Below are 14,854 nucleotides of genomic sequence, written 5' to 3'. Positions count from 1 at the left end.
GGGCATCCCTGTTTTTTTCTTATGGGAGTTCCCCCCTCCCCCAACCCGGCGGATGCTGAAGTAAACTATTTCTAGGAGTGTTTGGTTTGTATACAGTTCCCGAGATGATTACGATGGACTAGAACAACGAATTTCGTACAATTGTATCGATAGCAAGATGGAGAAAAGTCACATGTGGGTCTCATCGCTCATGATAGAGCAGAAACGATTAAATTATATTGAATGCAAATTAATTACTTGACATTGTCTAGCTGTTGTATCATGCTCAGAAGACTCTTCAGTCCGCGCAGTTTTTCTAGGCGTGAAGATTAGAATACTGTTTCTCACTCACCACTTGTCGTCGAGATATCGTTACATGAAGGACGTTTCATAACTGGCGAGGCCGAGCGCCAACCACCACCTCTTCGAAATCGAGAGCGAAAGGTTATCAGATATTGTGGTTAATGGGACTTTTTCAAGTAATATTTATGTCCATTTCCTTCGAAATGTAACATACACGTTTGTCAAAGAAAGCAACATCGTTCGTTATTCTCCAGTTTATTTCAAAGTAATTACTCTTTCACAATTTACTTCTATGTAAAAATAGTAATTGTATGTGTCCATTACTGTAATTATTACTCTATTTTAAGATCTACCAGACAATTAGTTCTGATTGGCTGACAAAAGGGCTAGTTATCTACATAATGCGTCACCTGACGTCGGCAAAAGAAAAGAAACTCAAAAAATTAAACTGTATCAAAACTAAATTGTCATTTTGACTGATTCCTGGGAAAAATTAAAGACATCTTCGACTGAAATATCAAAATGATCAGCATATAGTGTAAAATTTGTCAGGTAAAAGTAGTTGACCAGAACACAAAAGTTTTCGTACAAGAACAACAGTGCCAAGCTCTTAAAAGATGACCTAGTTCACGAAAATACCAATCTGGAGGGAAAATAACTACTAACACCATTACACTTCTTACTTGAATACATGCACGCCATTCGTATAGAGGGCAATGTAACAATATTGAAGTTAGCGGTGAACAAAATGCTTAATTAATAAAAATATTACCCTTCTAATAATTAAGTACAGTTAGGGTAGCCACACATCTGCAAAATTCAAATTAAGGTAGTTATGCTAAGTGTACGGGCGCTTTCCACTCGCTTAAAAATTACAGTTTGAGTTTCCGGACGGAGAAGAGGAAAATCTTGCCAGGTATAACGACATTTCCCTTTCTTCTTATTAGCAAAACGAGTTGTCGTATTGGTTACAGTCTACTCTCACTTTCTGGATTTTCTGGATTTTCTGGAACTTTTTCTTGGAAATTTCCGTACCATTTTTGTCCTCGTTTCGACATATTCGAACTTTTTGGTTGAATGGAAAGCGCTATACTTGTCTGGTGATTAGTGCATTGGGTTATTGACCAAGCGCGGGATAATTGCCAAGTTCTTTACATGCGTGTTCATGGACAGAAACGTAGTTAAGGTCCATAAACTTGCAAAAAACAACAAACGAGGGTCATAGCACGCCATATTGACGGAACAACCTTGGACAATAAACTGTTTCCTAAATGGCATAAAGAACACCGTTTTCTTACGGAACGCGGCGGGTAATCCCGCGTGGGAGAGAGGGCCACACCTGAGGCTCTGGTCATACAATGGTAAAACTAAATCTTGGTATTATTAGTATTAACAGATTTGCAGCCCAGTAAAATATCAACTGGGACCAAAAATTCAAGCCACAAGAATTATTTCAAGCAATTTTTCTGGAATCAAGAAAATAATACTTACAACTTTGCCGCCACATGTAGTATAGTAGCTTCAGAGATACACTTGGTTATCACATCACACCAATATTGTGATACCTAATTATAACCATCATTGTTCAATCCATTATTGTTCAATAGTAGCTTTAGAGATACACTTGGTTACCACATCACACCAACATTGCGATACCTAATTATACCCATCATTGTTCAATCCGTTCGTCACCAATAATGAATGATAATACATGTACACCTCAATCATAAAATATTTGTAATTGTTTCCAAATTTTATTATTGTGGCTTTCAAAATTTTGTTAACTGAGAAAGTTCAAGCCCGTCGTAATGATTAAGTTTCTTTCCATTATAGCTAAACAGAAAGTTTCTTAGTGTAATAAGCACAATACAAAAAATAACATCTAATATTCATTTTCTCTTTAACAGTTAAGTTAAATATCATTAGAAGTTCATTATACTTCATAAGTATGTTCAATAAATTCATTGTCTCAATTATGTTCATCTGCCTTTGCAAGATTCCTTTCTTCCTTTTACACTTTTCTGTGAGAGCCTCAGCAGGGCATCAAAATCCATCTCATCAGATGATGGAGGGCGACTGTATTTTTGTTCTTCAAGATAACTGGTGTTTGAGTCTAAAAGTCAAAAGCAAAGTAAACTAGTTCATTAAGATATTTTTGCAAAGGAGGGAAATTTCACTGTTTGAGAACACCAATATGCATGGCCACCATAACATCATGTGAAAATGCCCCATGCCTAGTCGGCTGCCAGTCCGTGATCGTGGCATTTTTTCTACACATTTTCAGTTATGTAATAAGTCTCTTATTAACCAAGCATGCTTAGGACTGTATTGGACGACCTAGGGACAATATTCTCACAGTATTGCTCTTGTGCTTGGTTTATGATATAGGAATTCTGAGCAGCCATTAGTGATGTGCAATGCATCCCCACCCATTACTTACCAAAGTCAACATAACTTCCACCACAAAACTTTCTTCTTCCGCCAAAACAAATGTCCAATACGGGAAGATGGGTGTCTTCATTGCCCCCTGACAAAATCAATTGCAGCGACATATGTAAATTAACTTATCACTAGGAAACTTGCAATTAAGTGCAATGCGCATTTTTAAACTCACTTTCAATTGCTTCTGCAGCTGAGGAGTGGTCAAAGAAGGTTACAAAAGCATAGTTGTCCCTACCAAGAGAAAAATGCACAAGACGACACTTAATAATTACTACATGTATAATTTATTGAAACCTCCAAGACTACAACATATGTGTATGAATCATTTAGTTGTATGAGCAATGGCTTCGACAACAATTATAGCAATTGCGAGCATGGTGAGTGAGTATGAGTGCATGCAAAAGTAGATGAACACTCAAAGGGGGGAATTTATTTGAATTGACAGAAACCCTCCTTTACATTTTAATTTCTTAAAGCATTGTGTATACTTTGTTCAAACATTGAACCATGAGGCACTAATATTGTTGTGTCTTCCTTTATTGTTTGGCTTGTTTTAAAATGTTTTGATTCCTGAGTGCAAGCTCGACATGATATGTTGTCATCCTTATTATTTACTCCAAATTTCACTCAAAACCATGTGATTACCTATACAAACACTACAAAATTGCGAGCTACCAAGGCTAAAAAAGCCAGCTGGCTTGTTAAAGAGCTGGCTAAGTGCTGGATTCTCAGCTACAACCCTGATGGTTATGGTTTCATTTGTTCTAATTTGATGAATTGTTGTTACTGAGAGTGATAGAGTACTACAAAGCACTACCATAACTTATCTAACTGCTCACCCTTTGTCCCGAAAGTGGACAGTGACTTTTTCAATAGGGCCAAATGGACGAAATCGTCTCCAAACATCATCTTTAGTTGTCTTGTCTGATATTTTCCCAATGTACACTATACGTCTCTCTTCCTATAATTAAATACAATACATTAACATGATTGTTTTCAGGCAGGCAGGCAGGCAGGCAAACTCATCCTCACAGCCAGCCCTAAATGAAACCCCTGTTCTCAGCCTAATTCAAATAATTGTAACTGGAGAATCTGATTCTCCTATATTTCTGTGAACATTGACACTTTATACTTGTAGCTTTCTAAATTTCAGTGAAAAGAAATTTAAGTTCAAAAACAAATTAAACATGTACAGTACAGTGCTCCACTGTGTTAAGAAAAACAAAACAAAACAAAAAATATTTTTAAAACTGTACCTTTGCAGTGCCCTTTATGTTATGGTCAAACTTGAAACCCATTTTCCTTTCCAGTTCAATATCATGAAACGTTTTGTTCTCTTTCCCATCATTTCTCTTTGCTGAATGGTCTTTACTGTGAGACCTCTGTCTTCTTCTATGATGACTCCTGTGGCTGTCAGAATCTCTTTCACTACCACTTGAGCATTTATGATGCAAGTCAGACTCAGAGCCTCTTGGATCATACCTGCGTCTCCTTTCATGCCTACTGTCCTCATCTGAACTGGAACAATCTCTTTCATCAAAACTGTCACTTGAGCATAAGCTGTTCCTTCGATAACTTCTCTTATAATGATTCTTATCTGCATCAGAGATACTTCTGTACTTTCTGTTGTGCTGGCTTCTTTCATGATCACTCTGTTCATCAGAACTGCTATGAAGTCTGCTACGGCTCCTGTTATAATGATGATCTTCATCAGAGCTGTTATCGCCTTTGGAATTATCCTCACAGTATGGCCCTCTATAGCGTTTTGGAAGTATTCTTTCTTTATCTGTAGACTCTTTGTTGCAGGCACTTAATTGTCTTTTCCTGGACTGACTCATTTCAGCTCTGTTAGAAATACACTTTTCACTTTTGTGCTCCAAGGCTGAAGCTAAAGCCTTTTTTGGACTATTTGTAGATTTGAATCCATTTGCAACTAAACAACCACTAATTTCAGGTCTTTGTGATGCTGCTTTCCTCGTGGGAAATCCACTGCAGGCATAATTGTGATCTGTTGCATGGTTATCAACACAGGATTTCCCATCACTTTTAAGGCTCTCCCTGAGTTGTTCCACACCGTTCTTAAACGACCCATTGTCCATTACACCATGCACTTCATTACTTTCAGGTAAATTCCCAGAACTCTCCAAATCAAGGCAAGATGGGCCACCATTCTTTGCATCAGCTGCTAACTCAAAATCTATGTCTTGAGCCTCCACAACGGAAGTTATCTTGAGTGCAATAGCTTTGGCTTCAGGAGATGTATCCTTGCTGAAGTTTACAAAAAAAAAATAAATAACAGCAACATGTTATTTTGCTTTAAAAAGAACAATCATGCATTTTCAAATGACAACTGTATAAGAAATACCCTAGGTAAAATATAAATATACAACCCTTTAATTCTAATATGTATGCCAGTACAGTGTAACACGTTACTCCAAAACATAACCTTAGTTTACATTTTCTTTTTTTTTTTTGGAGAGCTTTTTGAACAACATAAGCAAGTTCCAAAATTGTTTCAACAGTCACACCAGATTAAAGTTTTCACCTTAAACTACTGAAGATAAATGAATAGAGAAAGAACTTCTGAAGTGACTTCACACTCCCCTAGAACTTGCTGCTGTTTTTTTTTTTAATTGACCTTAAAATTACTCAGACTTACAGTCCCATAATTAAAATGCCTGTATACTTTCAAAAAAGTACTTGTTTTATTTCTCTTGATTATTTTTCAATATCTTAAACACCAATTAAAAATGTTCCCATAAAAATGACATTACTGTGTGGGCAAGTAGCAGCATTTTTAGTGCCTCACTTAGTAGTATGGTACATTGATAAGTTATTACAAATAGCCCTGTGCACTTTGTTACACACTACAATGTAAGAAAAGCGCAGTATACACAATGTACATGTCATCTTCACTTTGTTCAAGAATGAAACTTCAGAAAAATTCTGATAATAACTGAAGAATAATAAAATTCATATTAATCACTTACAGGGAAGAACGCAAAGACAATGACGATGATGAGCAATCCAGTGAAACTGAAAACCACAGACAAGAGGTTAGCAGGTACATGTAATGACGGCATACAATTTCTCTCTTTTTTGATGCGAAAGTTTTCAAATTTTCCTGTCAACAAAAACATCAGTAGGAGCGTGATTTTACTAATCACCCTATTGTTTGAGCTGGACTCTTCTTTTGTTTGCCATGAGCAATGGTGATCACAAAAGAAAGATTGATATGAATAACAAAGGCTAACATGTTTCAGAAAACATGTGCACCTAATGTGTTAAATGAGTGAACCTACAGTGTGCAGAGTTCTAGTACCTATATATGTTCACAACCAGAGCTAAACTAGAACAGATGTGCAAACTATACCTTGTTTTTCTTCATATTCCAGGAACTGTTCCAATAAGGCACTGACATCATTTGCTTCAATGCCTATTAGATTATTAAAAATACACCATTGACTATAAGTTGAACATTGAATTGACAGATGTTGTACAGACAGACAAAAGTGACTATGTTATGGAGATACATGTAATTCCAGATGGACTCACCATAAGCTTTCTGGTTAAATTATTTCAAAAGACATTATGCAGTGTTTTTTGGTGGGGTGACTAAAATGTATTTGGACACTGTGGAACACCTCCACCAAAGCAAAGCTTTTGTGGAAAGACAGTACACATGTCATGTTACCATACCTCAAATTAATCAAAGAATTCCTAGGGATAGAAACTAAGATCAAGTCAGAGCCTTTGATTGGCATCATTAAAACCAGAAGTAACTAATCTATTATAATCAATGACATCAATGAGCAACTGACGGGTAATCAACAAGTAATCAAATGATAAGTCATGGATGATTGATGATGAACCATGAGTAATCAATTATTAATCAATGACCAAACATTTTGTGGCCTGCCTATTACTCATCAATGCCATTGATTATTCACTGATCCTTTTGATTATTCATTGATTACACCTTTATTATCATGGTCTATTATGCTGCACATCTATTAATAATTATTTTCAGCATTTTCTTTATTATAACTAACTTTCCTTTTAAATCTTTACAGAAATGGTTTGTGATGCTTATAATAGGCAAGGAGAAATTGTACATGCAAGGTTAAATGGGGAAAGTACTGGTCCATCATTCATTCATGGAAGTTGTTTCTATTTGTTTATCTTTGTTTTAGTAAGGTTTGTTTAGCCAAAAAATTATATCAATGTCTAATAAATGCCGTCAATGACTAAACAAATTATGACTAATTGATGACTGAAAATTTTGTGGCCTATACAATTAATACTAATAATAATAATAATAATAATAATAATTTTTTTTTAATTCAAAAGGAGTGTTTATTGTGACAAAAACTAGAGCTAAACTTTACAAAATGCTATAATATTTACATAATTTGATGTCTGTTAAACCTGTAAAACATGTTTCTGTATCTAATCATGATATCATGGTTACTACAACTAATAATAATAATAATAATAATAATAATAATAATAATAATGAAAAGAGGAATGTTTATTAGTGGGTTATAAAAAATTACAACTGTAAAAATTCTTAGGACAATATATATGTCAGGGAAATACTAACTTACAAATGAATTACAAATTACACTCATTCTTTACAACCCTTATAAATTTGTCTATTGTCATTTGTTAAAAAAAATTTAAATAAGAATAGTAAAAAATACTCTACACATTTAAATGGCAAAAACTCTACTTTAAAAATACTCTGTAGCTATATGCAGGTCCACTTCTTGACTCAGTGTTCGTGGCTTCGGCTAGAGTTCTCCAGAAATAGCATTCTCAATTGCCTTAACAAATATTTGCATGTCTTTTTTCGATATCTAAATCAATGTCCGACAGTTCTAAGTGGACTCTCCTAGGAGCTCCCAAGCCTCTTAAACAAAGTAATGCTGATCTCATTAGCGCAAAAGATACTCTTGCCCTAATCCATGACATGGTAGTCGCATAACTTTCGTCCTTCTTTGTAGCTACTAACTCAGCAAGTCTACTATGGTATCGATTACATTCCACTGCCATTCCACCCATCGTGCTTAAAACTAATGGCGTGAATGTAGCTTGCTCTACTTCTAACACACGGCTGGCATACTGGCACTTCTTCTCTGTTTCATGCTGCCTGAATATCTGGTCTGGATCCAAATCTCTATAGGAATCTGCATTCGGATCGCATACTCTGACATCAAAAAAAGCCGACCTCTGCCTCTCCCAGAATCCCCTAGCAACTATATCTAGCCGCGCATCAGGGGCGGTGTTGGCTCCCCTTTTCAACTCTTCGCCTGTGATGTCTTGCAAAACTGGTTCGGTTTCGACACCATTGCATACCATGCTAAGCAGTTCCGCCTCCAAATCCCTTAGTTCATTATAGCGTTGGATGATAAATTCGCCTCTTTTACATAGCATAGCGTGATCCATATTGAATATGTGCCCGCAAACACAAACAGAGGGAGTATCAGGAACTTCCCAGTTGTACCTGAGTTTCACAGCGTCTCGGAACTCACTCTTGTTTAAATCAAAATTCATATCTCTAATTGGCAAAACAGTAAGCCAACTAGAAGCACCTTTCTGAGTGGCAAGGTCAACATCTCAAAGTTTTTCCAGAAATCGAGCCCTCCACCTCATCAAGCTTTTCCTTCAGATACTGATACTTCACTTGGCTCATCTCCCATTGCACAGCATGTACTTCACTTTTGTCTGGTGGCTTATGTGACTGTGATTTTATTTGATGGGCTAGTGGACCAGAGATGTTGGCTGATGCTGCATACTCTTAAAGCTGCTGTTTGGCTCAGACTTATTAGGCCCATACCTCCCATTCTCACTGGCAGCGCCAATAGCTCACGTTCAGCTTCTGTACAATTGTGACCTGTAATGGATGGTATTAGGGCATCAGCTATTGCGCACTCCAAAGGAGCGAGTAGATCTTCTATATCAGGCAGAATTCTCATAAAGTACGTCCAGACGTGTTTTAATCCAAAAGTGAATGCTGCGTAGCAAGCCTGGGGCTGCGACAAAGCAAACTCAGCCAATTTTGTCACCTGCCCCACCCATTCTTTGACTTTACCATTAACGTACTGCTCAAGATAAGACCTGGAGCCCAGCACCGCACCCAGATGCTTCCATCCTTCTGTGGTGATGTTGATTGCTGTTTCTTCAAAGATGCTCCTAACGGTCTCCTCCTTATAAGGCTTCGTAACAAGCCAGCATTTTCCAGCATTAGGGTAATAATAATAATAATAATAATAATAATAATAATAATAATAATAATAAGTCATTTATATAGTGCTCTTTCTGTAAATGTCCAAAAGCACTTTACAGTGTGCATAGTAAAATAAATTAAATGATCAATGGCAATAATCTATGACTAATCAACTGACTACCTATCAATTACCCATTGGTTACTTATTGAATGCATTGATGTCACTGATTGGTTAAGTCTGGTTAAAGCCCCTGAACCTCTTGAGACCTAAAGGTTGATGTTCACTAACGTCAGAGTCCTAGTCTGCGCGAGTCGTAATGAGACAAGCGGAGTGATACTATGTACATGTATCTAGTGAAAATCAAACCAGTGGAATCAGAGGCAGAGTACCAATTCCACTTATGTCACTGTCACTTATGATCAAGCGAAAACTACATTGTTGAAGTCGGAAGCAAAAGTGGAAGAAGAATCCAATCACAATGCTTGATTCTTGATTCACAGCCTTGTGACTGGTTAGTTCTTCTGCTTCTGCTTTGACTCCAACATTCTAGTTTTCACTGGATCATAAGCGACCAAGTCGTAAATGGAATCTAAAGAAATGGAAACATTGATTCTTCAAACTCAGATTCCATTGAGCTTATAACTCCACGTAGGACTCCAATCTTCAAATTTCACTGTGTCATAAGCATTCTTACGACCCTAACTATGACTGACTCCCACTCAGACTGTGTCGCTAGTAAAAACCACCCTTAAGTGATACACAGTCATAACTGCACACCGCTTTATGATATACCTTCAATTAATTCTCCTTCTTCTAAGTCACTTTGAAGACTGCCATTGCTTCCCATGTTATGCTATTCCCAAGAGAAAAATAAAACAAGCAAACTTAAAATTATTAAAAGGTGCAATCTCTACAAGCTGTGTACAAAAAGAATATTTCAAGGTTAAACACTAACTTGGATAATTCTCATATAACAGTCAAAGATACCATACAAAATGACACAGTCTGTACTACCAAAGGCTTATGAAACAATAAAAACGAAGCTCGGCACGAGGGCATCATAAAAGGCTAGTGGGTTTTAACCAATTTATGATCAAAGGGTCTTCGTATGGCCCTTTTCCAGAAACGATTAATTTCAGAAACCATCCCTAAAACAACATTTACTTTATAATTTAAAAGAATTGAACTTATGTTGAAAATTCGGTGATTTAGCAGTTAAAAGACTAATGTTTCCCGTTATTTCCATTTCTTCGAGTAAAATGAGCGAACTGTGGACCACGTGGAATAAACAAGCCACATACGGTGTGTACAAGAATGAGTTTTGTGCTCAACAAGCTTGTAAGCTCCCCAAAATTACTTTAACAAGCGTCTGTAAACGAAAAAAAGTCCTATATACCTGTGAAATTTCATCAGTTGAAGAACTAGAGATTTTATCGCCGACCATGTCTGGTACGAACTCAAAATTCTTGTGTTCCATGTCGCCTTGTACTTCGTGGCACGAAGTTAGTTGTTTTACGGCTTCGCTTTTCCGCATATTAATGCTTACCAAGCTCTTTTCAATTATGTATCATCAGCCGAACTCTTAAACTATCAAAGCGTAAATAAAAGACGAGCATAAACGCCGCTACACGGAAGAGAATTCAGATATTTCACACACGTTCCCTCACTGGCTAATTTATAGTTACCCCACCACGCGGAGCAATGCGTCACAGCATGCAAAGCAGACACATCATCAAGGGAGAGCTGGGTCGAGGAACAGGAGATGCGTGCATTACATCCAGCGGATTTTCATTATAAAATCCAATATGGCGGACGAGTAACAGGATTTTGTTTGTCTGAAAATGTAGCGAAAGATCATTTATTTCCTTATCTTAGTTGGAATGTTTCGTCAAATTTTAAAAGGATTGAAAGTAGCTGTCATTCAGGGTAGTCCAGCTTTTCGAACACAGCGGTTACTCATTAAAGGTAAGGTTTAACTCTAGGGTATATATTAAAGCTGTCGTTTCGCCTGCTTTTTCACCTGATTTACCGACGTTGGCGAAACGACCATATTATACTAGAAGCCCTGTAAATAGACGGGTCTGTCAGCTATGCGGTAGTGCCGGTTTACAAAACATCAGGTTGTTGTGCTTGAGATGGATCAGTATCCCCTTCATTAAGCGGCATCATTTGTTTATAAAAGTAAGCGAGATTTAACAAAATTAATGGTAAACGCCATAGCATGTACTATTGAGTTATGGATGCGTGCGGGAGGTTGCTAAGCACGAAAGAAGCGTAAGAGTCACACAAGGCGATAGCTGAGTGCAACTCTAGCTTGTTGAGTGCTTAGCAAACCTCCCAAGTGCATCCATAACTCAATAGTGCACGCTATGGCGTTTACCATTTGTTTTATAACATAACATTGAGACATTGGAACAACAGAGGTCCTTTTATTGAGCTACATCACAAAAAAATGTTCGTGTAGTCCTACATGACAAGAGAAAACAAGTGCACGAAAATTCATTCATGACAACCGACTGCACACCAGTAGCTCGATAAAGTTTCATCTTCAGACAACTGTGAAGACAGTTTCGCATTTCTGGCAAAAGAACGTCGGCCATTACTTTGGAAACAATGTCTGTCAAAGGATTTGCTTTGTAAATGTTAGCACACACGTCAGCAGCGTACACCCATGGGCAAATAGTAGACGCTAAATTAACCAATCAGGGTGCGTGCTTTGCTTTAGTTATGTTATAATGTTAAATATAATTTGTGTCCGTCATTTATATTTTACATCTTAATTTCACACCACTCTGGAAAGGCCCATTGTCTATTAGACCATATAATAGATATAATTTATATTTCCTTGGTCAGGGCTTTTTGCCTATGGTCATGTTGCAAAGAAAGGTGTTTCACTATACTAAGCTTTTCATCATTTGGCTACCCACCCCTCTCTTTGCACATTTTACCCTCACCTTCCCCTCCCTCTCCATTCGAGCCAACCGTCTGCTATCACCTACGTCAGTTCAAGAAGTTGGTGGCAAATGGCCAATGTTGGGCCAGTAAGAAGATGTGCACTTGAGAGCCCTTCCTAGGAAATAAGGAAAAGCAGGTAGTCCCAAAAAGGAAGACATTTTCAGTGAAAAAAACCCTTTCAACAACGGTATCTCTAATATACCAATATCGACATATTAAAATTCAGCCTAGCACAATAGACCTCAGCATGAGGCTCTGGGGAATAAACCCCACAAACTCTGTAGTTATTCTCCAGAGCCTCATGCTGAGGTCTACTGTTTTAGGCTGAATTTCAATTTATCGAAATTGGTCTATTATATACATGTGGTATTGTTGAAAATAGAAGGTCATACAGGGGCGTCTCTGGCACGGTTCACGAACAGGAAAAATTGAGGATCAGTATTCAATCATGGATATGAAAATTCCGTTTTCCTGAATCACAAAAACAAGCAAGTAAGATACTCTTTTTAATAATCTGCTCTTACACTAGAAAGAGTGTTTGAAGAAAGCACAATCATGAAAAGCTAAGTCAAGGCTCCCTGTTGCAAATCACATACCTAAGTCACTCTCGACAGGCAACTCTAACCCGGCATTCGAAGGACTTGTGTCTCAAAATAATGTAGAATAGAGTGGTGAAATCGCAAACATCGGTTAATAATTCAAGTTCTTCACGGGTCATGGAAAACCTTCAGGTCACGGATCACAAAGAATAATTTCCTAAATTCACGTTTCACAGAAAGTAAAATCACATAAGGAGAATACCCTTGCACTGCCCTCAAAGTAGTTCTCCTAATGTGCTTGTGAGGTATATGTATCAGGGTTTTATGGTATCTAGTTTATGCCTCTAAAGCAAACACAGATACACCATGTACATGTATACAAATGTTTTGTTTTTAATTAGTGAATCAAGTGAGGTTGTCATCAAACCTCATAAGTATTCTTGAGCCACACTTGAAAGAGCTTGTGAAGCAGCATGGTGAGATTAGTGACAGATTATCAGTTACTGAGGTAATGTGACACAAGTTGTTAATAAAATTGTCATTTTTCATTAATGCTACCCTAAGTTGCTACAGTGCTAACTACAGTATGATGCTGATATTCATAGAACTTAAAAAATGTTCCGGAACTTCTATAGTGCACATGACATGTATGCACGTATAGTTCATAAGTCAATCTTCTATGGGAATTTTTCAAGATTAACTGGGGTTTCATCGTGTACTTCCAGAAAATATCCATACCTCCCCCACAGAAGGGATTTTTTCTAACACTTACCCACCCCTCTGGAAATTCCAGCTAAGCTTCATACATTTCTTTACATTTTTTGGTCTCATAGAGCCCCCCACCCCCCCCCCCCTCCAGGAAATTCCATTCCCTTCTGTGGGGGGAGTATGGACATTTTCTGGAACTGCACATTAAGGGCCAGGCACCTGCAGGCAAATTGAGTGGCAGTGAATATTTGAAGATGATGTTGCTCAACTGGTTTGACCATCCAGGTAAAGTTTTTCTTATAGTAAAGTTAAGTTCTAACATTTTTGCCTGCCAGTGAAAACCAGTTGTCCTTCTGCTGAAAACGTTATTGAAACCCCTGGGTTTATCTTGACTGATGATATGTTTTGATGGAAGGTTATTCATGGTAAATATTTTGTGATCAAGTTTCAAGCAGTGTCACTGTGGTGAGACTCTTCTTGGTTGGACCTCAACTAAGTTACAATTTTATCATTTGTTTTGATTTAAAATTGAAAACTATTCCAACTGTTATTGCATGTAAGTTCAAATAGACAGGGCTTAAATTTTGCATGGGATAACGAAAGTTCATCTGGTAAAAACCTCTTTGGATGATGGATACCAAAATATTTTAATTCGCTCAAGGGCCTGAAATTCGTGGAACTGACATAGTTAGTAATTAAAATGTTACATGTAGTACTGTATTCTATTATTTTATTTGTTGTGATTCCTGTTGTGAATGTTTTTTAATTTACAAACAGTTTACAACATGTAATAAATATCTACTTTGTTAACAATATATATATTTTTGTTAACCTAATTACTTCACAACTTCACATAAATCTATGGGTTAGTAAACCTAAAAGAAAAGAGAAGAGAAGAAAAGTAAAGCAAACAAACAAACAAAAAAGAGTGACGAAAAATGAAAAAGTTACAAAAGAAATCAGACTATATACCGTCTTGAACTTTGTAATGTTGTTATTATGAACAGCAATTTCCCGTTGTATATTGATTTTTTCTCTTAGAAGTGTGAGAAAACTGTCAAAATAGAGCTTTTTTTCTTGTAAGCAGCTACTATATATGGGGTACTTTGCTATAAGAAGTGAGTAATTCTAGGAGTATAGGTGTTCCCTATTGTCGAAAATTCCATACAGAATCATGCTCTCTGTTAATGTGACATTTTCTTTAGTTTTGTGAGTGTAAATTTGGTTTAGTTTGTGTCTACTTTTAGGGTGTTATTCCATCTGCAAGTGAACACAGGACATTATCCAAACAGCTTGCTAAGCTGTCACCCATTGTTCAGCTGACAAATGCAGTTGAGACAAAGAAAAAGGTAACAAAATTTACAATAACTCTGATTAAGTAAGCATTGAATTGCCTCCTATTAATTTACATAGTTCAACCTCTGTTAGTATTTGCTATTTCTCTGAAGCTGTATATTAGTGTTCCAAAAGCAACCCAGTTTTTTATATGCCCCATAAAGCGTCTTGTTTCCAGCCATAAATTGCAGCATGTATCAGTACTTATCTTTGGCTAGTGTACATGTATATGCGTAAAGTTTTTTTTTTCTGAGGACAAAACAACTTGATTGACTCCTTTGTGTTGTTTACAGGAAATCAAAGACTTAGATGAGTTAATATCAGAGATTGGAGGAGAACTGGGTAAATTTGCTGAAGAGGAAA

At 36.9% G+C, this 14,854-nt stretch overlaps 3 protein-coding genes across 4 annotated transcripts in view; 1 reads left to right on the top strand and 2 right to left on the bottom strand.

The window, feature by feature from the left end:
- Positions 1-521: 521 nt before the first annotated feature.
- Positions 522-10,684, bottom strand: LOC110061539 (uncharacterized). Its single transcript, XM_020768371.2, has 9 exons — positions 10,351-10,684; positions 9,747-9,807; positions 6,098-6,160; positions 5,715-5,760; positions 3,981-4,992; positions 3,564-3,685; positions 2,897-2,955; positions 2,723-2,809; positions 522-2,395 (listed from the first exon to the last, which is right to left on the bottom strand). Exons 1-9 carry the CDS (start codon positions 10,486-10,488, stop codon positions 2,262-2,264), a joined length of 1,722 nt encoding a protein of 573 aa, XP_020624030.2. The 5' UTR covers positions 10,489-10,684; the 3' UTR covers positions 522-2,261.
- On the bottom strand, positions 6,118-8,978 carry LOC149117890 (uncharacterized). The gene has a single exon (XM_089287125.1). It carries the CDS (start codon positions 8,278-8,280, stop codon positions 7,552-7,554), a length of 729 nt encoding a protein of 242 aa, XP_089143251.1. The 5' UTR covers positions 8,281-8,978; the 3' UTR covers positions 6,118-7,551.
- A 44-nt stretch (positions 10,685-10,728) lies between the features above and the next one.
- LOC110061467 (uncharacterized) overlaps positions 10,729-14,854 on the top strand; it is an 18,726-nt gene continuing 14,600 nt past the window's right edge. For both annotated transcript variants that reach the window (XR_016206486.1, XM_089287082.1), the window contains exons 1-4: positions 10,729-10,919; positions 12,850-12,956; positions 14,404-14,505; positions 14,785-14,854. The exon at positions 14,785-14,854 is cut by the window's right edge and continues 35 nt beyond it. Coding sequence is in view for 1 of the 2 variants with exons in the window: in XM_089287082.1 (XP_089143208.1) it covers positions 10,835-10,919; positions 12,850-12,956; positions 14,404-14,505; positions 14,785-14,854 (364 nt within the window). In the remaining variant the exon portion in view is untranslated. The remainder of the gene's footprint in view (positions 10,920-12,849; positions 12,957-14,403; positions 14,506-14,784) is intronic.

The sequence above is a fragment of the Orbicella faveolata genome, unplaced genomic scaffold (assembly GCF_042242905.1).
Source record: "Orbicella faveolata isolate gen_17 unplaced genomic scaffold, um_ofav_v1 contig_1, whole genome shotgun sequence".
Classification (NCBI taxonomy): Eukaryota; Metazoa; Cnidaria; class Anthozoa; order Scleractinia; family Merulinidae; genus Orbicella; species Orbicella faveolata.
Note: the sequence above shows the minus strand (reverse complement) of the source record. Positions and strands in the feature narration are given on the sequence as shown.